Source organism: Urocampus carinirostris, chromosome 12, assembly GCF_059441175.1.
Source record: "Urocampus carinirostris isolate Australia breed hairy pipefish chromosome 12, RoL_Ucar_1.0, whole genome shotgun sequence".
In the NCBI taxonomy this organism is placed as follows: domain Eukaryota; kingdom Metazoa; phylum Chordata; class Actinopteri; order Syngnathiformes; family Syngnathidae; genus Urocampus; species Urocampus carinirostris.
In genome coordinates, this window is record NC_142360.1 from 23249537 (window position 1) to 23276389 (window position 26853).

Below are 26853 nucleotides of genomic sequence, written 5' to 3' on the forward strand. Positions count from 1 at the left end.
CGCCTCTGATCTCCAGCCCTGGTCAAACGACTTGCCATTCCCGCCTGTCTTCTTCCGACACGGAAGTGTCACTCCCGCCTTGCTCGTTCCCGCTCTCCGCCAGTCTTCGGATCAAGCAATCAAGCAAGCCTTACTCTCACTCTCTTAAAAAAAATCTGAGAAACACATGCAATTGAGTCCTGGGTCCGTTATGATCTGTGACAAGATTCCACTAAACTCGCATACAGACTATATTGTACTCTCTTACGCCTATTACTATACTCTCATAAAATACACTCCTATATTCTCTCACACATACTAGTATACTGGGAGAAACTCCAGTTTGACGCCGTAATTGTACAACATATAAACACAGATCAGTGTTCACCGCCATGGTTACCATGGGTACCACAAATAAATCAACACTGAGAGTTGAAGTGAGCATTAATGAAAGAATAGTCGTGCGTGTGAGAGTTTATAATAGTGTCACACACTATTATGAAGAGGGTCTATGATAGTGTGCAAATAGGAGTATAATAGTATATGTGAGAGGGGATAAAAGTGATTTTGAGAGTCTATAGTAGAGTGTGTGTGGGAGTAAAGTAGTATATGTGTGTAAGCATAATAGTGTGTTTAAGGAAAGTATGGTAATGTGTGTATGAGAGTATAAAGGTAGGTATGAGACAGTCTAGTGGTGTGTATGAAAGAGTATAATCATGTTTGTGCATAGGTCGGACTCTGTCTTTGCATGTGTGATATTATAAAGTTTCATGTGAGAGTAAGTATGATAAACTTCTCAAAGATTCTGCCATGTTATGGGATGGGTGAGGGCAATTACTTAGCAACTGCTGGGTCGATATCTGTTCACTTATCATATTGTTACGGCTTTAAGATCAGGAATTGAAAACTATCACCTCCGACAGGTGCCATTGAGATGTGATTTGTCTAAGGCAGGGGTCTTTAACGTAATGCCCCCTGAGAACAACTGAGTAGCCCGCAAACAGGTTCTGAAAATAGCTTACCAATTATGGGTCATTGGGATTTTCTAGTAAATTTAATTTCTATGTGACATGATGTTTTAGTGGTATTAGTATCTCTTCTTTCTACACTGATACCAATAGCAATATTCAACTGTTTAGAAGGCACTGATACCGATACCGATATTGATACCATTGTTAAGTATACATTCTTCCCAATAGAGTGATGATTTTAAAGAAATACTAAAATATAAATAGAAATTCAAACCTAATACTGGTGTAATAGCACTAAAGTTTCATAAAAACACAATAAGAGAAATGTATTAAACATTTTAAAATTGTCTTTAAGTATAGAGTTGCCAAAACTAATTTTTACATCAAAAGAGATTATTAGACAATGTCACCTAAAAAAGACACTGTACATAAAACCTGCTGTTGCAGTAAGTGTCCAGCAGATAGGACAAATAAAAATAACCAAGGAACATTAAACATTGTTAATGCAAAAACGAGCATTGCATTATTTTTTTAGTTATCATAGAAAATGTCTATTTTTTTTAATTTCCTATAAACTGGCATTGTACACTACAGAAGATTCATAGCTTTTGGTAGCATCGTAAGTGTAATACTTCTAAATTCTTGTGAGGAGTATATTTTAAAAAGATAGTAAGGTGCATTATGAATGTACGCCCTTAAATGGTGCGGTTCTAAGTAACTGTGATGTTGTTTTAAGTCGGCAAAACAAGAGACTAAATCGCTGTGCTTGAAGAAGCACTAAAATGCAAAGCCATTGCTTGTTAACTCAAAGTCGGCGAGGTTAAATAGACTTGTAGCCGTTAATGGCACTGAATATGATAATTTATATCCCTTAACTTATTCAGTGCCATAACGTATAAATACGTTTTTGGAAGCATTATCCCTGAGCGTCAAAATGTGAACATATTTGTTTGTTTTTTGTTTTACTTTTAAAACTATTATAGAGACTTTGGTGCAGCTCATCAGTAATAACCAGCCTCTGGGAATGATTTTGGTGTGAAAAATTGCCATTAAATGGCAGGAGTGACTTTGATCAGGTCTTTGTCCACCCATTAGGAGAGCCCCCACTTCCTAGTGTTGCCTCCTGTATCCAGCCATTGAGGTGTGTAGGCAGGCCGGTATGTTGAGTAGGTGGTGAAGCAGTGCGTAAGAGAAGCGAATATAGCGCGGATAAGTACAGACATAGTTTTTATTCTAAAAAAGATGACAAACACAAAGTCACTTCATCATCGGCAGGGTAGAGGGGTTGATGTTTCGTGCTCATCCACATAAACATAGACCGCATGGCTACCGGTATTGTGTGCTCACGTCACCAGAAACATCGGGTGCTGAAAAGATTTTCATAAGTTCAGTGGTCTTGTAATAAAATGTAATGTTGCAAGCAAAGTACCCTTGTGTTTATGAAAAACATTGTAGAGGTATCGGAGGTAACACAAATGAATAAAAGCACCTGAGTAAAAGTTCTGAAATGCATCATTTCACGGTTTTCTTCAAGACATTTAGAATGTCCAACTGTTGTTTACTAAACAATGGTTAAAAACTAGAAACATTATACAGCTACAGAATTACATTTTAGGCCTTCAAAAACGGCATAAATTGTCTTCCTGTATAAGAGAAACGTCTGGCATTGAATGAATTAAACACAGGTATAATCATAATGCCGTGTTTAGATCACAACTAATATCTGCTCAATAAATTGAAGTCTTCAGAGACGCAATTAGCCGACTTTTGAATCACGAGTAAAAAATGTTACATTTGCTGACCTGACGGCCAAACTTTAGACGGTGTGCATTGTTTGCGGAAAACTCACCTTTGTGTCACAAAAGCATCACCTCAGCCCACGAAACAACTACACAAAGATTTGGAAATGGAAGAGTTCGAAGGCCGCCTCCGTTTCAATTCAAAACATGCATTATACATCGTTTTGCATAAAGAGGAAGCCTGCAGCATTATGATGCTTCTTTTCTCATGATTATCCTTTATGAGTAATTAAAAGGAGAGTGATGGAGATGGGGGGGCAAGTACAAGCTTTAAGCACCTGAACCTCGCTGCCAGCATTCCATTAATTGCCTTCACAATTGGGGGAGAGCTGGGGCTTTAGAGATTTTTCGATTTCAAAAAATAAGGAGCACACATTCAGCGCTCATGTTATACTGCCACTTAAATCCGACAGAGCTCATGAAAAAAAAGGGCCCAAGGTTGCATCCGATTGAAAGTCTCCAACTACAGCCACTCCAGAAATCCATTTAGCAAGCACAGAGGGGTTTAGAACATCTAATTCAATAGGAGTTGCTCTGTTAAAACGGTTGCAGCCATGTCTTTGAAAAACAAACACATGCACGCTTTGTGTGTGCACGCACACACAAATAAAATGCGCCTACATACACTTTGAGGGTGCGCTCACTCCCGTGTTTGCACGGCTCTATTGTGGAAAAAATTAACCCCGGCACATACGGCAAGCAGGACACAAAGGCCTAATCTTGCCAGAGTTTAGTTAAGTGGCCAAGGTGAATGCCTGACTGCAGATACAATCTTGACCTTTTCCTCCACTGAAAAAAGTACATAGATAAATAAATAAAAAAGTGAAGATCGAGTTATGTTCTGTCTGCAAAAATACGACAACTGGAATTTATTTAAGTCAACATTTTGCTAATCACTCACACGGTTTTGAACAAAATGATCATTTCATGAATTAGTTCTATGACGGGCGGCACGCCAAATGAGTGGTTAGAGCGTCCGCGGCACAGTTCTGAGGTCATGGGATCGGATCCTCCTGTGCGGAGTTTGCATGTTCTCCCCGTGCTTGCGTGGGTTTCCTTCGGGCACTGCGGTTTCCTTCCAGATTCCAAACACATGCATATCAGGTTAATTGGCCGGTCCAAATTGTCCCTAGGCGGGAATGAGCATGTGATTTTTATGTCCGTGTGCCCTGCAACCAGTTCAGTGTGTCCCCTGCCTACTGCCTGAAGATAGCAGGGATGAACTCCAGCACCCCCGCGACCCAACTGATGATAAGCCGTGCAAAAAATGATGGATGTATGGAGTTCTATGACAGTGACATGTATAAAAAGGATGTTTCACACCACTATTTCTATGACCGATACCCTAAAAGTGTTTATCAACTGTTAATGAGCAAAGGCACACTTTTCCTCAAAGATTTTCGAGGTACACTGTCCATCAAAAATGTGAAAAAATTAATTCTGTTTCACGGTGTCTTGGCAAATAAGGCAGACACAGTTGTTTTGGATTTCGGTGAAAAAATATTGCAATGTCCACTTGTCCTGGAAACGGCGGACCTCACAATGAACTTTACTTTACTTTATGGCTCACGGTAAGCCAAGGGCATGGTGGCCAAAGGGCTACTTCCATCATCTGGTGAAATGGTGATTTGTTTTTTCAGAACAAATGTATTTTCGGTCATCATTACTGGCAGGCCGCATATTATTAAATTTAAGACAAAGGTCGCAGGCCAGCAAAAATGTGATCACGGGCCATAATCATCGGACAAATAAAGATTTGTGCCTCAGGATTGAAGGTAAATTATTCTGGTACGTAATTGTTATTTTATTTTGTATTTTACCATATTTCTAATCCGTTCTGAAAGTTTTACTATATATGCAAACTTGTTTTTCTAGAAAAATAACGGAAAAATAATACAGACACCCCTCGCTACTTTGTGCTTCGGTTATCGCTGGTTCACTCTATCAAGCGGTTTTCATTGAATTGTTTTTATCGTCATTATTATCAACATATGGTTTATTGTGGTAGGAGAGAGCACAGAGTAAGAGCCGCACAGGGTAGATTGTTTGTGCGTGTAATGGCTGGGCGTAACTGTGATTGGCTTGTTTATGCTGTCAGTCAAACAGCAGGGTGGGCTTGCACGATCAAACATAACAAAATGGGAAGAAAGGCGGCTGCTAGCTTTTAGCATCTTGCTACATTGAAAATAAATTCATCATTTAATTTAGACTCGGAGGAAAGTGAGAGGAGCGTGGGAATCGTCTGAGGCGGCATGGGGAGAGAAAGCAATAGCAAGGCTGCAGGTCCGGCCTAGTGCGACAGCTAAGCTGACAACTCTCGCAAGCTATCCCTGTGGAGCCTGTATTTCGGAAACGCCAGATCCCCAAACCATGAATAAATGATCTGGAGCTACAACACGAACACGATCACGGATACAAGTGGCCGAAATTAGTTTCTTCCGCAGGGTGTCTGGGTATTCCTTTAGAGGTAAGGTGAGAAGCTCAGTCATCCGGGAGGGACTCTGTGTAGAGCCACTGCTCCTCCGCATTGAGAGGAGCCAGTTGAGGTGGCTCGGGCATCTGATGAGGATGCCTCCAGGCAACCCCCTTGGAAGATGTTCCGGGCATGTCCCACTGGCAGGAGGCCCCGGGGGCGACCCAGGACACGCTGGAGAGACTATGTCTCTCGGCTGACCTGGGAACGCCTCGGGATCCCGTCAGATGAGCTGGAGGAGGTGGCTGGGGATAAGGACGTCTGGGCTTCCATTTTAAGGCTGCTGCCCCCGCAACCCACTCCGGGTAAGCGAAAGAGGATGGATGGATGGATGTATATATATTTAAAACAATTTTTCCAGCGCTACCTTAAAAAAAAACTAAAAAAAAAAACCTAATCAAAAGTATTGAATATATTACCATGAACTACCTCATGAGCAGATTATTTGTAAACGGCGAGAAGAATGCTTGTATTCGTGTTACAGATATACTTTTTTGGGTTTCGGTTTTTGAACACAATCATGTTTGATTCTGTTCTGATACTTGATCAAAAACAAATCGGCTAAGAACTGAAGTGACCTGTGATAAAATAACTCGTCTCCTCCTTGAAACTGTGTTGAACAATAACTGAGGTCACACCAAGTGTTTTCATTCCAAAATGAATGGACACAGTGAGTGAGGAAAATAAAAAGAACAAAAAGAAAATCATCAGAAAGGATTGGAGATACAAGACGACCTCAGATAGCCTCTCATAAAACCCGAAAACATTTGAAGTCCCATCAGAGCACCGGCATCCTTGATCCGTTTGACCTGCTGCTGCAGTGCCAAGTAATCAACACACGGGAGCGGCGGCCATCACACTGCTATACGCGGGATCATTTTTTTACCAGCTACGTAACTGCATGTCTTCAGGTTGAGTTTGACATCACATTAAGACTGAAAGAGCTATTGTCTTTTTTGCATACAGAACGTGGCACGTACTATATAGTGCTACCCACATATATGAACTTAAATAATTCCCGGATCTTGTTCTTGGTAACATGGAATTTTTCCCTACATCCAATATTTAAAAATGAATAGACCTGCTCCTGACCTCCCAAAACCTTCAATAGCTATAAAACATCTTCCCAATCAAATAGTAAATTAATATAAGAAATACAGTAATAAGATGAATAAGATCATATCAGGGCAGCACAGCAGTGCAGTGTTAGCGCGTTTACGGCACAGTTCTGAGGTCGTGAGATCAAACCTTCCTGTGTGGAGTTTGCATGTTTTCCCCGTGCTTTTGTGGGTTTCCTCCAGGCACTCCAGTTTCCTCCCACATCCCAAAATCACGCATGTCAGGTTAAATGGCCGGTCCAAATTGTCCCTAGGTGTGAATGAGCGAGCGAGTTGTCTGTCTCTGTGTGCCCTGTGATTGGCTGGCAACCAGTTGAGGGTGTCTCCTGCCCACTTCCCGAACATAGCTGGGATGGGCTCTACTGAGAATAGGCAGTGCAAATAACGGATGGATAATATAATATAATTGAAGAAAAAAAGCGATTATAATCAGAGTCGCCGTAATATATGTGTAAGGATGTAGGAGTAGGGGGGGGCTGTGAGATGAGTCACAGCGCACGTCTTTTAATTATATGCAAGCACTTACTGTACACTTGTAACTGTAACCTAAAAGAAAAATAAACACACTCAAACATTTTACTGCACAATTTCCATTTATTTTTGCCTGTTTCAGTTTTCAGTCATCACTTTCTTGCCCTGTTCCCTGCACTTGCAACGCTATCACTTTCCACTGGTCTTTAAAGATGAAACTTTCAGGGAAATTCACTCTGACTCCTCTTCAAAATGTAACAGAAATCAAATATCCTATGTAGATGGCAGCTTCTCTGGTTCCTCCTCCTCTACACTGTTTTTTTGCATTAGGAATATATCCTCCCTCCGGAATTTTTGCAACGAAAAGCTGGGTAAATTGTTCCGCGGCTTTGTAATCGGCACTCGCTGCTACCCGATTGTACAACTTGAGATGGTCAGTCACACGAACACCATGCTTCGTTTCAACTGTTATCGTTCTCCTTTTTTTCTCATATATTTTACCATTGCCCTTGTCAGGAAGGACCAGAACAGAGCAGGGGACCCCACAGCGTTCGTTACAAGTCTTTTATTTGGGAAACGTAAGGGTTAGCGGGAAACGCGATGACCGTCGAACGTCAGCAGCAACGCCGTGAAGACAACTTCGGGACACGTAGCCAATCGTAGCGTGGGACGGAAGCAGGTCGAGTTTAACGGGACTTGAGAGAAGATCGTAGCGTGGAACGGAAGCAGGTCGGATCGGAGGCAGGCAGAATCAGGTAAACAAGTCAAAAATACACAGGGAAATCAAGCGAGTCAAACGGGGTAAAAAGTAATCCTCCGACAAAGAGTTCTCCGCGTAACGCGTTTAAAAAGGGAGCATTAACCAATCAGGAAGCACATTCCAGCGCGCCACATGATTACCCCAGGTGGCTCCACTTGGGTAATCATGACAGAACCCCCCCCCTCAAGGAACGGCTCCAGAAGTTCCCCAGAAAAAAATAAAATAAACCCACGGCACGTCACAGGGTAACACAGGAAAATCAGGAGAGTCAACTCAGAAGAGTCGGACTCAGGGCGGGCATGTTCAGAAGACTCAGACTCAGGGCGGACATGTTCAGAAGACTCGGACTCAGGGCGGGCAGGTTCAGAAGACTCGGACTCAGGGCGGGCAGATTCAGAAGAGTCGGACTCAGGGCGGGCAGATTCAGAAGAGTCGGACTCAGGGCGGGCAGATTCAGAAGAGTCGGACTTAGGGCGGGCAGATTCAGAAGAGTCGGACTCAGGGCGGGCAGATTCAGAAGAGTCGGACTCAGGGCGGGCAGATTCAGAAGAGTCGGACTCAGGGCGGGCAGGCAGCGGAGTCGAAGTCGAACAGGCAGGCATGGGAGTCGAACAGGCAGGCATGGGAGTCGAACAGGCAGGCATGGGAGTCGAACAGGCAGGCATGGGAGTCATTGCGCAGTCATACGGCCGGAGGTGCCTTAGCCAATTTTGCTACGTCGGAAAGGACTTGCCGAACTGCACATTCTGAAGGGGAATTGCGCTGCTGATTCAGGCTTTCATAGTGGTCAGGGGGCAAATGTACGAACGCGGGGTCCATTCTGGTCGGAGGATTCTGTCAGGAAGGACCAGAACAGAGCAGGGGACCCCAGAGCGTTCGTTACAAGTCTTTTATTTGGGAAACGTAAGGGTTAGCGGGAAACGCGATGACCGTCGAACGTCAGCAGCAACGCCGTGAAGACAACTTCGGGACACGTAGCCAATCGTAGCGTGGGACGGAAGCAGGTCGAGTTTACCGGGACTTGAGAGAAGATCGTAGCGTGGAACGGAAGCAGGTCGGATCGGAGGCAGGCAGAATCAGGTAAACAAGTCAAAAATACACAGGAAAATCAAGCGAGTCAAACGGGGTAAAAAGTAATCCTCCGACAAAGAGTTCTCCGCGTAACGCGTTTAAAAAGGGAGCATTAACCAATCAGGAAGCACATTCCAGCGCGCCACATGATTACCCCAGGTGGCTCCACTTGGGTAATCATGACAGCCCTCTCTGAAACTCATTGCTAAGTTTTAAAAAAGGAGATTCTAAAAAATGTTTTTGAAGAGACGCAATCCGAATGAACATGCAGCGGAATACAAATACTCAACAGGTGTACCTCAGGATGCGGAATCAGGTGCCTGATGGCGGAGATCCATACGCAAATTAGACCGAGCTGATGTCTGTAAACGGTGTCTCGTGTTATTCTTTGGAACGGCTCCTGAACTAGATTTTCTTTCATTAAACAAGCAAGATATTTTTCTTTTTAAAACTCATGTATCCACATTCTTATGTGTATAGGTGCTCGTACAAAAAGGTACCACTGTGCTACCAACAAAAGAGGCCAATCAGTTATACTGATGGAAATCAGTGGTGACATGGATCCATGGTTCTAGCAAGAAATACACACAATGTCTTTTTTGTATGTATTACTGTGAGTTGTTGGTAGGTTATTATGCAATTATTCGTTACATTGGTACAAAGTTGATGACACTGACTGAATATCGTTAAACAGTATTCTGAATGTTTTTTATGCATGCACACTAAGGATGCAAATCTCTTCACAAATGGTGATGCGATACAATTGTTGATATGTGATGGGGCCAAACAGTTCAAGGACAGTTTGAAAGAGAAAAAGGTGCAAAGCAATACTGCAAAGCCAGGATTCGGTCTTACAGTCATTTCATTTATCTAAACAGACTTCCTGGTAATATAAACATGCCATTATTTAAAAAAACAAAAAAACAAAAAACGAGTTCTAGCCTTAACGTCAGTACAAACCATGTAAAGCTGGTTTTCACTTGGGTGTGTGCACGACATGGCTGCTTATTTTTCATTTTGCCCCTGTAAAGTAAAATAAGGAAGACCGGCCATATGTGGAAAACATGTACTCTATTTTCGGAATTGTGAGGCACACGTAAAACAATTGCCAAAAATCTGCAGGTAAACCTTATAGATCATAAAATATGGTGAGTAAAATTGTAAATGCATTATTTCAATGTAATGCTACTGATAAGTTAATAGTTTTGTAGACACACCAAATCAGGAGAGAAGACATCAAGGGAATTTAAACTTATAAGGAGAACCAGAGATGACCGTATCAAAAAAACTCGTGCCATGCCAAATTCCAAATCTCTTGTAAGAACACTCCCTTGAACCCTTTATTTCTTATCCAAAGTTAAAAAAAGGAAAAGAAGAGCAACAATATTGGCCGGTGGTGACAATAATCCCAAAGCGCTTTACAATGTGCTACACACTTACCCATGCACACACACACACACACACACACACACACACACACACACACACACACACACACACACACACACACACACTCTCACAGTCAGCCAGCCATGCAACACGCCCACCTGTTTACTGGGGGGCATTAGGGATTCAGTGTCCTGCCCAAGGACACTTCGACATATAACACAGAGAAGCCGGGAATCGAACCTGCAACATCTTGATCCCAAGACGAGTTAATGCCACCCGAGTTAGAACTAGGTTTAAGGTTGGAGCAAGGTTTAGTGGCGTGACCTGGAGTTATGGTTTTGTTTACACCTGGAGTCAATATAACAAACAGCAGTGAGGCATAATAGCAAAAGTAACCAACCGGCATCCCATGCAACCTTATTAACAGGCATCTGATAGTAAAAAATGGAATAAACATGTACAGTAAACATTTATGAATGAATCTATTTGAGCAAAGAAACAATAGTCTATGTTGTATAAAAATGTTTCCACTATGTTCTGATGTTTTGTTTAATACCATATTAGTTATAACTAGTTATAAAAACGATCCAATATGGCAGATTGGGAAAAGCGTTGTGAAAGACTCATTACCAATTATAGTAAACATTTGATTTCTGTCTATTAGTTTCGGGGGCCAATTACTATTTTTTACATAGGGCTTTTATAAATGGAATCAACATTTCAAAACTGCCTTTTGTATTTCCTTGAGCTGCGTTTGCTTGATAATAAAAATAGTTGTATTATCTGAAACCTTTTTGAGTGACAAATATGGAAAAAACACAGAAATAAGAAATATGGGGTACATGAATATGAGGTTTTCACAGCACTGTGTGCATTCTTACTTTTGCCTAGCAATTGTTTTTAGTTATTTTTCCTTATGCTATTTCATTTCCACACTGCCATGGAAAAGCTTATTAAAAAACCTGTACAGAAGTTGGAATTGTGTAACTCTCTGCCACCATCTCCTGGATTGAAGTCATGATTGCAGCCTCAGTTAGCTCATTCAGGATGCGCGTGCAAGCAACTACATTTCTTAAAAGTGCTCGAATAAACGTTTTAAGTCAGGGCTAAACCTGAAACAGGTCTTTCACCATTTTCATGCTTCGCCGAAAAATAAAAAATAAAAAACCTGCGATTACAAGAGTGACATCACTGTACAGGACCGCCCTCCACCGTCCCCTTCCCTTCTCTATTTGCCCTTCCCTCGAAACTAATCTGTTCTGCCCAGAATAGCTCTGCTAAAAGAAAAATATTGAATTGAAATGGGTATTTTTTCGTTTATCCACTTGGTAAAATCAAGCTGAAATTACCTAACTTCAGTTTACAGTGAATAAAAGATATATAAAGCAATGTTTTCTTTTTCTCAACACATCATCGGACATAAAATATGTCTGCACCTAACTCACCTTGGTTTGTGTGACCATAATTAAATAAATTCAACATCCATTATTTTCAGTGTTCATTGATGATTCATTGGCTTTATGCTTTAGAGCAAACATCTTCCTTTAGTAATTTTTCATTGCGGTTCCACAATTCGGTCACACAAAGGCGCATCATCTGAAAAATATGTGTTGCACTTAATTCCAAAGATGAAGACATGAAGAAATGATTCATCTATGATATTGTGTTAGTCTCCATGTAAAGTGTGTATTGAAGTGTGTGCAAATCTTATTCTGTTGTAAAAGCCAAAAAATGCTTAAATAGTGCTTTCATCCTTCGGTCTACTTTGAGTCCTCCTTGTGTCTTTCATAGTCCAACTGACTGCTGGCAGGGTTTCAGATGCCAACAGCTGCTCCTGGAACTTTAACTGTGATTATTTAGTCTGCGCCGTGTCTCATGGGACGTCAACACATTCTGCCAGCCATGGAGGACTTGACAGAAGAAAGGTCCTTTACCAAAGTCGGCTATAAACATGGTAACATCACAGACTTTTGCATGGCTATGAAAATCATGAGCTAGGGCCTCAGGGAATAATGGCAGGTTGCAGCCTTTTAGCATCTGTTTGTTTCGATCAGTTGGTCATGTGCAAGTGCATGGCATCTTCAGAGTCACCTGGAATTTGGAATGTGAAATTCTAGTTCTGCTATGATCAGAATAATAACTCATTTAGAAGTGTTTGCCACCACATCTTTAACATGTATCTCTGTTACAGACCAAAGATCTCTTAAAACCAGAACAAACAGGCTCAACACCCTAAACAAGTACACAGAACTGTGAAAATATAAAGTTTGCTAGTTATTGGGATTGTTTTGGTTGTTGTTGCTGCTAAATGTTATTGCACTACTTTCTATTGCACTATTGTTACAATTTAAGCCAGTCTCTAAGCACTTGTTGGTTGGTTGGGTGTTTGGTTGTTTGGTTGGTTGGTTGGTTGGTTGGTTGGTTAGATGGTTAATGGGTTGGTTGGTTGGTTGGTTGGTTGGTTGGATCCCTTAACCACTAGAGTAATAAGGGCACAATTTTGTCTTGGGAAAGTACAGCGGGTGGGGGGTTTTGTTAACACTTTCAGCGTAGAGGTAAGATCTTATGCCCGAACCCAATTCTGACCAGACCAGATCCGACTTCCAGCCAGTCTGGGCTAAAATGTCAATCATGGTTCGGTCTGGCTGATCTTTTGCTTTGCTGCCTTTTTTTTTTCTTCAAATTATGCCTCCCTTATGGGTCTTTTTCAACTAGGATTTTAATACAAAAGATTGGGGAGGGGGGCCCTTGGAGTAAAAAACACCCCGACACTCCCTGAGTCGCTAAGTCTGAGCTCCCCTGACGGGACCGCGTTATGGGTGCGAGGCCACCGCCGGACCTGATAACCAGGTCCGCGGCGAGGAGTAGGCAGCAAAATCACATCTCCCCCACCCACAGATAAATTTCACTTCAAAGCGCCGGTCCATTCGCGAACACCACATCAACAATTCAGTATGGAGCTGAAGGCGTAGTTGTAATATCCACGGCACGACAAAGTTAGACATTATCTATATACATTGGACAATGTTAAGGATAATGTGGCATGTTTTTCTTCCTACTGAAACCATCTTATTTTCCATTATCAAAGATTTTTGTAAAAGCACCAGGGTGCCACTAGGGGGCACCAAAGAGGCGCATGTGGTTCTATAGCCATCTCTTGCTGACCCCCAGGAAAAATGAACAGAGGTAAGGAATTTACGGGATGGGGAGAATGATTGAGACTGAGACCACTGTCCGGCCCTCCTGACCTGCATTCTGACATAAACAGGAAGTCGCCTACGGGAAGGAAGTCATATTTTTCAGTTTTTTCTTTTCTTTAAATAACGCAATGTGGAGCTTAAAAGTAAACGTCTTTAATTGTACAAAAGTTCAAATTGTAGTCCATTTGTTACTGGCTTCATGTTCAAAACAGTGAAGGGGTTTGTGCTCTATGAGGAAGCAATTGATTTTACCTGTCACATTAAAAAGGCAAAACATGATAAAAATAATTGCTTTTGCTCTTTGATGATAATGAAAGCAGCAAATGTTTGCAAAAGAACAGGGTGGCGGGTGGAGCTAGTCCTCACTAACAATCGGATTCGTATGCATGTTTGTGAGTGTGAGAGGAGCACAGAGATCTAGTGGTTGCATGACGATAAAAAGTATTGTGTATTGAGTTCATCCAAGCTAGAAAGGGTACAGCTCAACTCGTCCATTTCAGGAGCTTGCCTAAAAAAGGTGAATTAAGTAAGCTCAGGCATCCCAGTTTTACCGGATCAATAACAAGCAAAAGAAGATGCACAGTCCTGCGCCTAGATCAAGACGCTTAATCAATTGTGGTGTGCCCTAAAAGGCTGCTTTAAGCATGCTAAAGGGGAAGGCGTGAGGATGGAGGATGGAAATAGGAGATAGACCAAAAAGGAAACGATTTTATGTCCGAAAAAACTCTTGTTTTCTCCCTGTCTCTTTCCTGTTGTGCTCTGATAGAGACATCCTCTCTCAGTGTAGGTGGATGTGGTGGTCATCTGTCCATCCATACCTCCCACTCCCACCTACGAAAGCGTGCGGAAATGTCATTCTTCTCCCATATGTCCTAATGGGGCATTTTGAGAGTTTTAGTATTTATATCTTTGTCATTTAAGTCAGCTTTATCTGACGTTTATAAGCATTTAAGCACAACATACTGGCTGGTAAATTGTTTTGGGAGTATTGGAGATCAAGCTTTGGTAAAAAGTAGGATGATCTTTTCCCATCTGCCCTGTTATGTTTGTGACCAACTCCCTTCCTATGTGCAAAAACACACGCGGGCACACAGGCACACATCGACCTCATCCGTGCATCATTACGTTTCCTTTTTCCACACAAAATGACAAATACAAAACAGAAAAAGACAATTTTTTCCTGATAATGTGCAAAAAATTTAAATGTAAACTCAAAGAACAGGCGTTAACGGACTTTTGATATTTTAGTTGCTGCCTAGATCGTTTTTTTGTTTTTTTTTGTTCCTGTATAGATGCAATGGCATAAACAATACAATCAATCAAATAACGATGTCACGACCGGTACAAGCAGGGGACCCAAATGCGTAACATTTCACACAATGCTATATTAGGGGATAGAAACAGGAAACAGAATCAAGATTCAGGTAGCTGGAACAGGAGAACGGAACTTGAATCAGGAATCGAAACAGGAAACAGAATCAGGATATGGGTAGCTGGGACAGGAGAACGGAGCTTGGATCAGGGATCGATACAGGAAACAGAATCATTATATGGGTAGCTGGGACAGGAGAACGGAGCTTGGATCAGGGATCGTTACAGGAAACAGAATCAGGTTAGGGTAGCCGGGTAGGAGAACGGAGCTTGGATAGGGGATTGATACAGAAAATAGAATCAGGATACAGGATACAGGACAGGTCGGGAACAAAACAAAAATTGCTTGTCTTGCAAGTGTGGAGGTTTGCTGACGGACTGACTAGGAGTGAATGAGAGTACTGAGTTTAAATAGGAGGGAAACCAATCAGGAAACGAGCAGCAGCTGGAGCCAAACGAGCGGGCACAGGTGAGGGCAATGGGCAAATCATGACAAACGGACTTTGAAAATCATGCCTTTTTCAGAGACAGTTTCTTCCCCAGGGTCATCACCACCACAAGGGCACTAGACTTTAAAAATAAATATTCATAACTTATATGGAGTTATTGTCATGATTGTTGATTCAGAGCACCTGTGACTGCTTAATTGGCGCCAAAAGCCCGGAGAGCTGATTGGCTGATGAACTCCTTTTAAACCCCCGACTTCCAAGAGATCCCTGTCAGATCGTTATGCGAACCGTTGCTCCCAGCTCGGCAAGCTCTTACGTCCGACTCTGTTCCTGCCCTGCTTTTCTCTGCCTGATCCTCGATGCCAACCCGTTTCCGGACCTGACTCTGCCCCGTTCTGTCTGCCCATTATACGATCTGTTTTGCCCCGCTACCTGCCTGCCTCCTGTTGCCGACCTAGTTTCTGAACTTGACACCGCCCTTGCTCTCCAGTCCCAGCAAACGACTTATAATTCTTGCCTCTCTTCGACCCTCCTCGCTAGACACGGAAGTGCCACTTCCGCATCCCCTGCTCCCCTTGTCCGTCAAACATCGGATCGTGGAAGCAAGCCCTGCTCTCCCTCTTTATTGATAAAAACTGAGAAAACGAGCGTATTGGGTCCTGTGTCTGTTTCTGGTCTGTGACAGTTATTGGAAAATCTAATCATTCTAAATGTCATTGCACTTCTTTTTATTGCACTTTTGTAACGATGCACTATTTTTCGTTACACTATTTAAATGATGCACTTACAACTTCCTGCCATCTCCAAGCAGTACCTTGTAAATATTTTTGCATACTTATCTTGACATTCTTTTTATGTTTTTTTTCTCCTACTCTTTGTTATGTTTTTGACCCAAGGTGTAACGCGGTCCTGACCACCAAAAAGAAAGGATTATTGCTCAATACAGTTAACACTACATCCCAACAAACATTAGATGCATCTATAACCACGTATTATCTTTGTAATGTGAATGTATCGCCCCTGATATACATCAGATATTTCATTCTATGATCTTGTAACGGGTCGATGGAGACCCTTTCACCACATAAGTGTTAAGTATTTTACGTGTTTATCCTTGCGTGCCATGTATAATCTGGTAGCAAACAATGTTTATATTGTTATACATGACAAAGACTCTTCTCTTTTTCTTCTTTACTGTTAATTAGAAATGTTATCCAAAAAAAGTATTGATTAAAATTGTGCTTGCCAATGCACACATTTGTATACATGAAAGAGTAATGTGGATTCAAACATCTACATCATTCTATTCCCAGGCAATGAGAGCATATTCATTTTTCTGTTTTCCATGGCCATACATAACCCAAATGTAAGCAGTATTCCTCAGAAACTAAATTGTTTACAAGACCAGGGGTAACCAGCGGTAACCAACATAGTGCCTGTGCTAACATTCTAATAACACCTGAATCGTAGACTGGTTCTGAAAATAGCTCATCAGTGATGAGTCATTGTGAATTTTAAGGAAATTGGATATTTTCACTGGCATTTTTTAGTGGTTGTTTGATTCCATTTTCACCTAATATATACAACATGTTAATAACATATTAGTAACATAATAACAACCAAGAAATAACATGATAAGTTGTTATTTTAGAAATGCAATAGATAGCTCTCAGCTTTAAAAAGCTTGGTGACCCCTGTACAAGACTTTTTCATGATATAAACACTTAACAGTTTCTTAAGTTTTATCCTACAACTACTACCAACACCTTCCCATCTTTCAATACCTCGCTGGGAATTTTTATACAATCTAAGAACCAATACAAACTAAAGGGAAGCCTCAAAACAGTTTAAAAGGTATGACTGACATGGCATTCATCGGATCGTAGTTGATTTTTAAGTTGCTTTAATCAAAAAAATCAGTATGAGCTTTATTTGCTTATCACAATGTATGGCAACTGAAAAACCACACTAAGTGTCATGATTACTGATGTGACTCAGCTGTGCCCGGTCATTAGGCGCCAACTGCCCCGGGTTCTGATTGGCTCCCTGTCAGTATTTGAACCCAGTCCTGTCTGTGCCCTATTGTCAGTCCGTCTGCGACTGTCAGTGAATACTAGGCAAGCCTTTTTCGACCCTGACTCCCACCTGTGCCGTTTTTGCTCCCGTCCGTCCCCAGCTACGACCTGTTTTGCTACTGACCACGTCTATTCTCCCGTCCTGGCTTATGATCTCTTTTTGTCCCCCGACTACGTATACTCTCCCGTTCTGGCTTGCGACTCGCCTACAACCCCGATCACGCATTGCTCTCCCAGTCCGGGCTACCGACTTGTTTTATCCGTCCCTGACACCTCAATCGCTCGCTACGGAAGATCCACTTCCGCGTTCGAAGTGCAATTCGAATACGAGAGCAACTTGCTCCCGCGTCCAGCACAGCCCTTTCTGTTTCCTTCAATAAAACTTATGAGAAACGTAACGCAATTGGGTCCTGTTTCTGTTCTGGTCCTGACACTAAGTGCTTTTGGTCCACGCAACAAATGCACATTCTTCATTTTCCATGTATACACTTACAGTAATCTGAAATTGCAGGACAAGTTTCTATCTGTTCATTTTATTAGTCTGTTTTGGAAAGATCATTGAGAAACCTTGATGCTTTTTTGCTCCGGTTTTGTTTGGAAAAAGAAAAGTACGAATGATACAAGGATTTGACCTTCCCTGTTTTTCCCTTCACACATTCCTTGCACTCGTACAGTAATCTTGTAGTTTTGTCTATCACTCAATCCTAAATCCACCCACTAAAACACAAAGATAAAGGAAACCCTACAAGTTGTTATACATTTATTCAATTATGTTTTCGAATGACTATTGAGGAAACAAATATTTTTTGGGGCGCTTTTCATATATCCCGTTTTGTTTGGAAAAGGAAAGTAACGCATGACACACAGATTCCTCCAAGCGATTTAGAGAGCAGCCGGCTAGCTGCATGCTAGTATGGGGTATCTTAAACTTCAGCCTGGTTTCCCTGATGATTAAAATACAACCATTATGAATGATGCAGTTTCCCACGAATTTAGCTTCAGGTCATCAATTTCATTGGAAATGGATCTGGGATTGATGAGATACGGGCTCGGCAGAAATAGCTAGTGAGAGTTGTAACTTAGCCTAGCTGCAGTCACCCGGACTGCTAATTCCTCCTCTCCTGATGCCTCCATGGTCGCTTCCCCGAACCTGATAATGATCCATGAAACACCCGCTGGTGATGACCATTTCTTTCCTTAGAGTCCAATTTAATTGATGAATTTATTTGCAATGTAATGAACCACTAACAGCTAGCTGTCACCATGCTTCGAAATTTGTTTTGCTGGCCACATTGATTTGTGCTCCTATCCCGCTGTCGGACTAACAGCATACACTAGCCTATCACAGTCGCACACACAGGCAGTCACGCCCATCACTGTGCCCGCGATAACATTTTATGCATGTTGTGTGCTGCAGAACACAATGCACAACATTTAGATATCAATGACAAAAAAGACAATTTAATTCAAAATTGGTGAGCAGGGAACCAGCAATAACCGAAACGCGAAGTAGTGAGCGATTAGTTTTCGTTTTGTTTGGATAGAGTAAAGGACAAATAATACACGGGTTCGACCTTCCCTTTTTTTCGCTGCACTCGAACAGTAATCTTGTAGTTTTGTCTATCACGCAAGCACACGTACACACGCGAACACACACAGATGGAGGAAGCTCTGCCGAGGATGTGAAACACGGCGATGGCACATTAACGACAGATTCCGTGACACCACTATGCATCAGAGTGAACTAACAAAGCGTGCACATTTTTTTTTAATTCATTGTGGATTGTGTAAGTTAAACAATGGGCCCAGGCCCCCGCGGGGTTAAGGAGATGGTGAGAAAGGTGAGTTTGCCAGTGGCATTTTTTGTGTTTTAAGCTGCGACCTATCCCGAGGGTTCGGTCCGATTCGGGGATCATAAATATCACTATGGAGCAACATCCGCTGTTTTTTAGGTATCTAAAAACAAAAAAAGCAATCCAGTGGCAGACAGTGCAGTTTACACCCACGCCTTCACTGGAGCTGAATTTGTGAGGTGTTGTCTGAAAACGGTATGAGCCGGCCATTGGAATTACAATTTCCTATTATTTGTGAGGACTCTGGTGGAAACCCCGGCGGCCACCGCGCGCCCGATTGTCTAGGTCCGACGGCGCCAAATGCAGCCGACCGCGTTAGGGGAGCCGGCACGCGGATAGCTGAGAGGAGAGGGGGAAGACGCAAAAGGCTCTGTGAGGGCACACAACAAATGAAGCATATCTCGCGTAACAAAATCTAAGTCAAACAAGTCTGTATGAATGAACAATGAAGGGTGGATCATTGCATCAATAAAAAGGCAGCGAGACACTCGGCACAAAATTCGGGTCAGGACGGGATTGGGCTCAAGCTTAAGATCTTACCACTAGGCTGGAAGTGGCGGACAAAACCTGTTCTCGCTTACCAAAGGCTTGCTGGCTTTAGAGTTGTCCAACGTTTTACTATTAAATTAACAGTACAACATATGTCCTTGTTTATTGGCTGTTGGCACGATTGCTTTGGTAGATTACCGCCTTACAACAAAGACAGTTAAAACATGTTCTTTGTTCCTTTATCTCTTTGTTTCTTGTTTCCTTATCCTCACTGTAAAATGTGGACCTGGAGACGTCCAATTTCGTTGTCACAATATATCCCATGTTGTAACAATGACAATAAAGACATATTCTATTCTATTCTTTTCTAATAGTTTGTGAAACCAGTGAGATTTCTCAAAGCCAGCAACAGCTTTTTCGAAGATTTTATGGGATAAGGCTTTAGAATTTTTTGTGAAGGCCTCCGTGTACATTTCTGAGCCTAACAATAACTCACAGCTGAAATGTAATTGGTTAAATGCTTGAAGCCAGCATGGACAAAATGAAGTGTCCTATTATGTGACAAACATCTAAACTTGTAAATGAACACATTTCATTAAGGCATAATTAAAAAATATTAATAATAATGGAGAGATCTATTCATGTCCTGCATATAGAATATAAAATTACCATTAGGTTTTGTTCCATTTTATTAAGCAGATTGTTGGTCGCATGGTACTTCAATTCAAAATGTAAGTATTTTATGATTACCATAATGCGGGGATCAGCAGCAGGCGGGTCTAGAGTTGCATGTGGCTCTTTGCCGTTGCCTCATGACTCCCTGGTGCTTTTTCAGAAATGTTTTATAATGGAAATATATATGGTTTCTGGAAGATACAGAAATATACAGTACTTTCAGCAGTATAAGGCGCATCTAAAAGCCTAAATTATTTTCAAAAGCTGACCATCCGCCTTATTATACGGTGCGCCTTTTATATGCATCAATAAATCATGTAATACCTAAATATTTTGCATAAATACCATTCATTTTTTTAAGAATGGTGTGATTAATTTATTTCAATTTTAATGTTGTCATTTATATTCTCATTTTTTTATTTCAGTAATTATTTTGTTATGTATCTTTATGTTATTATTGTTTTTTTTTTCTATGTGTTTTGTTTGTGTATTTTCTCCCAAAAACAGTTTATTCAAAAGAGGAGGCAGCCGAGTTAACTTAGAATCTTTTTGGGAGAAAACCACTTCATTTTTAATTATTGCATATTGGAAAAACTGGCAATTCGAGTTACGAACACAATTTTGAAATACGTTTAGCTCTTATGTAGACGTACCCCTACACATTCAAACACATCAATAACATCTGTAAAAGAGCAAGTCCTATCATTTACTGTGGCATTATTTGACATCCAGTCTGAAAGCTCTGTTGGCCCCGCAATAGCATTTCTTCACAGCCAGCTTGATCTATGCTAATAGAGTCCACTCATGCAGCACAGTGCACAGCCAGTCCTAATGAACAACCTTTGGCTGGTGATCAGTGCTATTGATCAGGCTGAGGCACGCCTTTAAGCACGGCTAATTGATCAATTCCCGCTGCTTGCTTGGGATTAATAAAACGTGACTGGTGCTTCCCCTGCGAGTGTGTACGGATTGTGTGTGTTTAATGTTTTTAAAGTGTTTAATGCACTGTTCTGGTTTTCGTGAGTCAGTGCATGCTTTGAGTGGTGCAATTGCTGTTTTTAACACTAATTTTGTTTGTTTTTTTCCAGCAAGGGTGGGCAAATTAAAAGCAAATAATGTGCAGTGCCTGGCAAAAGTATTGCAACCCTAATAACATTTTGAAGTTTTTTTAAATTCAGGCTTCAAACGTATAAATCAAAAAAATCAGTTTTACTACATGTGAAACATGTGAAAAGTAACCAAATGTATTCAACTTTTCATTTCAAAAGTTGCAAATATATTGGTGCCTTAGGCGTTAATATTTTGTACAACCTCCTTTTGCTGTGATCACAGCTGCAAGTGTTTTGGGTATAGCGCTATAGATTTATATTTATATAGAATACTGCTCAAGTTTCTTAAAGTGACCGTGTGTAATATTTAATGCTTCCTAGTGGTACAAAAACCTCCGTTCAGTAAAAAGGTATTATTGTTTGTACAGAGCATCTTTCAGGTCTTTCCACAAATGCTTTATATGATTGAGGTTGGGACTTTAGCTTGGCCATTCTAACACCCTTATATTGTTAGTTTTCAACTATTCCATTGTAGCTTTATGTTTAGGATTGTTGTCCTGTTGGAAGGTAAACCTGCGCCCCATTCTCAGGTCTCTTGCGGACTCCCAACATATTTTTGCCAGCAGCGCCCGGTATTTGGCTCCGTCCATCTTCCCGCCATTTCCAACAATCTTTCCAGTCCCCAGTGAAGAAACCCAACCCCAGAGCATGATGCCAGCGCCATCATGTTTTATAGTGCGGATGGTGTTTTCAGGGTTGTGTGCAGTGTTACTCTTTTGCCAAACTTATGCTTTGTATTCAGCAACAAAAGTTTAATTTTGTTCTCATTTACCCAGAGAACCTTTTTCTACATGTTATTTGTGTCTCCCATGTGGCTTCTTGCAAACGCCAAATGGGCCTTTTCATTGTATTCTTTCAGAAAGGGCTTTTTTTTCTTGCCAATATTACACAAAGGGCCTATTAATGCAGAGTACAACTAATAATTGTCTTTTACAGAGATTGTGCCACCTCAGCTATGTATGCCCGCAGGTAATCCAAAGTGATCCTGGGTCTCTTGGTTGCTTCTTTGATTAGATTTCTCTTTTTTTTGGGCTGAAAGTTTAGAAGTACGGCCAAGTCTTGGTAGGTTTGCAATAATTGTATGCTTTCTGCATTGGTACATTTTCCTCGCACAGTGCAAAATCTTCTTCCTGCTTTGAACCTTGTATTTTGTGTTCTCTGATCATCATTATACTGTCTGTTCTCCAGTGTCTTCTTTCACAGACCTCTGAGCCTGTCACAGAGGTGGTGCATTTAAACTGAGACTTTATGTTACACAGGTGCACTTGAAAATGCTAATTTAAATTTAGTTTATTTTCAAGAATAATTCTTAGAAAATATGTTGAGAATACCTTTCCGAGGCACTGTATGAATAGATATAAAAAGTAGACTCAATTTCCTCAAGGCCATTTTGTCAAATCTTATAACTCAAAATGTTTGCCTGCCCCTGATTTAAACTATTCAAATCCGAAATAGGTATGAATGCCAAATTTCCCCCCTCCCAAAGAAAATGAAATAAAGCCGGAGATATTTTGACAAGTGTCTCAATATCAAATGTCAGTTGGCATTGAGCTCATTATCTGATTATATCATGTCCTATTATGTGTATGATGTCAGTTTACCCTAGGGAAAGTTGTGCATGGATCGCCTGTCGCAGAGAAGACATGACACCAGCAGCCCCCCTGCCAGGAAGGACATGAAGCACACGGGCCAAAACAGGAAACCCCCAAAACACTCCTGACAATCACGCACATTCATGCACCGCCCATTAAATAACTCAATGACTCATTGGCCTTTGGTGTGTGCGTGTGTGTGTTTATTTGGGGCGTCTTAAAGTGGGGGATCCAGCTGGCCTGTTGTCGGCCTCCCAATGGCGTGTGAACAACCCAAGAAAACGTTCCAACATTCAACAGGCTGGTAAGGTTAAACGGGGTGGGACCGAATCAAAAATATTGTTTGGTTTAGTCCAATCTGTCAAGCATACGACCCACAGGCCGGATCCCCCCTTTGGATGATATTGTCTCTTCTGCTGTATATTTCTGTGTATGGTAAAAAAAAGAAGCAATTATCTAGTTTAGTGGTTTTCAACTGGTCTGACTTCAGGACCCACCAATCAAATCTAATTACAGGCTCGACTCAAATCTAGAAATATATTTAACTTCTCAGATTTATTGAATGAAAGGATTTTGCAGTTCAAAGCAAAGATAGTAGAATTGATTCCCTTTTTTTTTTTAAACAAAATGACTGGCAAAAAAAAAGGGTATATACTCGCATATAACCCTACATTGCATAAAAAGCGACCCCCTAAAACAGTTTAAAAATAGCCACATACAACATATTTATAAAACATGTAGTTAAACGTCTATAATTATTTCATTTCACTAAAAAAACAAAGATTAGTTTAATGGTAGAAAGCAAACACCTTTTGAAACCATTTACTGTACCTTCCAGCAATTCTTCAAGGGTAGACACTGGTACATCATTTTTTGTATTTTGCGATGATTTTCTTCCACTCAATCGGGATTGTCACTGTTTTCCACTTTTTCTTTTCCTTATCTATGATTTGGGACGCATCATGATGGGCAGAAAAGGAAATAAAACTAACACAATTCCTATAAAATGAGACGTGGTATATCTCAGAGACATTTGAGATGACGCCAATTGACTGAAAAGAAAGGAAGAGATCCAGCAGGGCATTATCGCCATCTACTGTTAAGGAGTGTAATTGACCCTCCGTTTCTTTCTTCTTTTAGCTTTATTTCATCAGGCCAAGGCCCTCAAACTACTGAAAACAAGTGCGTGACCCACTTTTGCGCCTGACCCCTGGTTTAGAAATACAGTTTATTTCTATCAAAAGCTATGCTTTTTTTTTTTTTTTTTTAACAAATACAATCAAAATGTTCCTTCCTGCAGCTATAATGCAGTAAAAGTGTAAAAGAGCTGAGATCCAGTGGTTGGCAAACTCAAAATAAACGCCAAACATGTTATCGGTCAACACACGATGGTGCTCTTTAATATTCACACCCTTTAAGATGGATCTGCTTTTTGTAACCTGGGAGATTTAAAGGGAAAGTGTATATTATTTGACATTTAGATGTCGATGTATTGTGTAGTGCAGCGTGAAACAAGTGCTGAAAATCACATGGATGAATACAAACTACGGAGACTTATAGTGACCATTTTTCATCTAATTATTTTTCATAGGGTTTTTTTCTAGGTGAGCGTCATGTTATTTAAAATCAATGTAAATTTCTCAAACTATAGGTATTTAAAAATGGCTGTTTATACAAAAGCTAATGTCGTTTTGCTTATCATTTTATTTTCTTATGTTTTTTTTTTAATGAATTAAGTTTTTACCTGGAAGAGAGGCTGAATAATACCCACTGCACCTCTAATACAAATTATTTGCTCAGGGTAGTTTCCTTTAGAACACATTTTGTTTTTTTGCATTATGAGGGCTGTTTGTATAATCCTCTCCTCTTCTCCTTGCTAGTTTAAAATTCATTAATGCATTCTCTCCTTTTTTAAAGTGTCTACTAAACTTGAGCATATCATTGAGTTTCACAAAAGAGATACAATGATAAAAGACTGTTATTTAAAAATCTGAAATATTTTTGACTGTGAATATGAATAAAAGATTGAGGGCAATGTGATTTTTTGGAGGAATATATATTTCAGATAATTTTGTAGCTATAACTATAACAGCCCATTGTGCAAACTTTATTATTAGTATGATATTAACAGAATATGATATCCGCCCATGTCTATTAGGGAGGGAGTTATTTTATGAAAACGTTTTCTTCTTTTGAAGCAATACAAATGACTTGAATATTAAGTTAACAACAAAACACATTCATTGACATAATTTACAACAGAACCTAAAAACTGACACCAACTTTCTTACCAGGCCAAGTGCAAAAATATGTTGCTAACCTCCAATATTGATTTAACCTTGACCAAACAACCTGCCAGCAGTCTCAACCCATCCTCTGGTTTACTCACACATTTTGCCAAACGGGACTATACTGCCATCCAATAGCCTCTGCTGTGGACTTAATTGTGTATACTCCGAGTATCGCGTTACAGGCCGCGGCGGGGATGGCGCGAAGCTCAAAGAGAAACAGACGCTGTGAACTTGACAATGAGTGAAAAGGAGATCGAGTGGAAGAGAAAGCGAGAGACAAGGACCACCCAACATCTGAGAAGAAAAAACAAAGCCGGACAGAGGGTAAAGTCGGCCTCCATCGCTTTGGTTACAGAGCGGTTGGGCAATAAGGTCGATTGTTAAAATGGACACGGATAGATAGTGACGTGATTTTGTATATGTGAACCAAACAAATATGAGACTGTTGAGATGGAGTCAGAATGGGAAGTCGCAATGTATCTCAACTGTTGACTGTCACCAAAAATAAGAATTTGAATGGTTGTTTTTGTCATTGATAACATCGCAGTGAACATTGTTTGCAACGTCATTAGACATGGCACTAAGGGATAAACACGTAATAAAAAGAAAAATAAGAATTTAAAAAAAATGTCAGTAAAAATAGGAAAAATATTAACAAGGTAGTGCTTGGAGACTGCATCATGAAAATAATGCAATGCAAAATTGTGAGACGAAACAATAGTAGAAGGGTTGGCAACCAAAATATTGAAAGAGCTATATTAGACCAAAAAGAAACAAAAAACATGTTTGAAGCCGCATTAACAAACAAACATTAACTTAAAAAAAAATAGAAAAAAAAAAAGAATATATATATATATATATATATATATATATATATATATATATATATATATATATATATATATATATATATATATATATATATATATATTGAGTTTACATTTAAATTTATCGCGGTTAATGGGGACCAAAACCACCCGCGAAAAGTGAAAATTCGCGAAGTAGCGGCGCACCTTAAAAAAAAAAGTATATATATATATATATATATATATATATATATATATATATATATATATATATATATATATATATATATATATATATATATATATATATATATATATATATATATATATATATATATATATATATATGTATATATGACAGATATATATCTTCCAGACATTGTTTTAAGGGACCTAAAGCACCAAGACTTAACTCCCCTTTTTTCAAATTTGAAAAACATTAGTTAAACAGAACATTATTACTGAAGTTCTCAAATGGGTCACTAGGGGGACATGAGAACAAACACCGTGGAAATAAGCATGCACTGTGTGCATAAACCAGAGAGAAGGAAGCAATTATATCAAAAAGTTCCTGATTTGTTAAATTGCTTGAGTTTTATCAGTTCCCATACATACTTTTATGACTATAACCGGAGAGCATCTAGTAGCTCTCAAATAACACTTGACGCTGAATCAGCGTAACGGTTAAAGTTCAGAAGAAGTCAAACCGGAAAATGTTATCAGTCATGTGGCAAAGCTATGTATGCAGGAGAGGTGGGTTCAAGTACCTTTTTGCGCAGATGAGTGCTGGTGAAACCTTGGCTGGAGGAAATGGACACCCTTGGTACAGAAGGAATAGACAGCTGAGCTGGAGAGAGAAACAAATGAGCACAGTTAAAACTGTTTCGAACGTTTTGCTTGAAGGCAGTCCAG

General features: G+C 40.4%; 1 protein-coding gene across 1 annotated transcript in view; it reads right to left on the minus strand.

The window, feature by feature from the left end:
• LOC148355267 (adhesion G protein-coupled receptor D2) overlaps positions 1 to 26853 on the minus strand; it is a 169150-nt gene that overhangs the window by 2764 nt on the left and 139533 nt on the right. The window contains exon 21 of the mRNA XM_088350211.1: positions 26709 to 26788. Coding sequence (XP_088206337.1) covers positions 26709 to 26788 — 80 coding nt within the window. The remainder of the gene's footprint in view (positions 1 to 26708; positions 26789 to 26853) is intronic.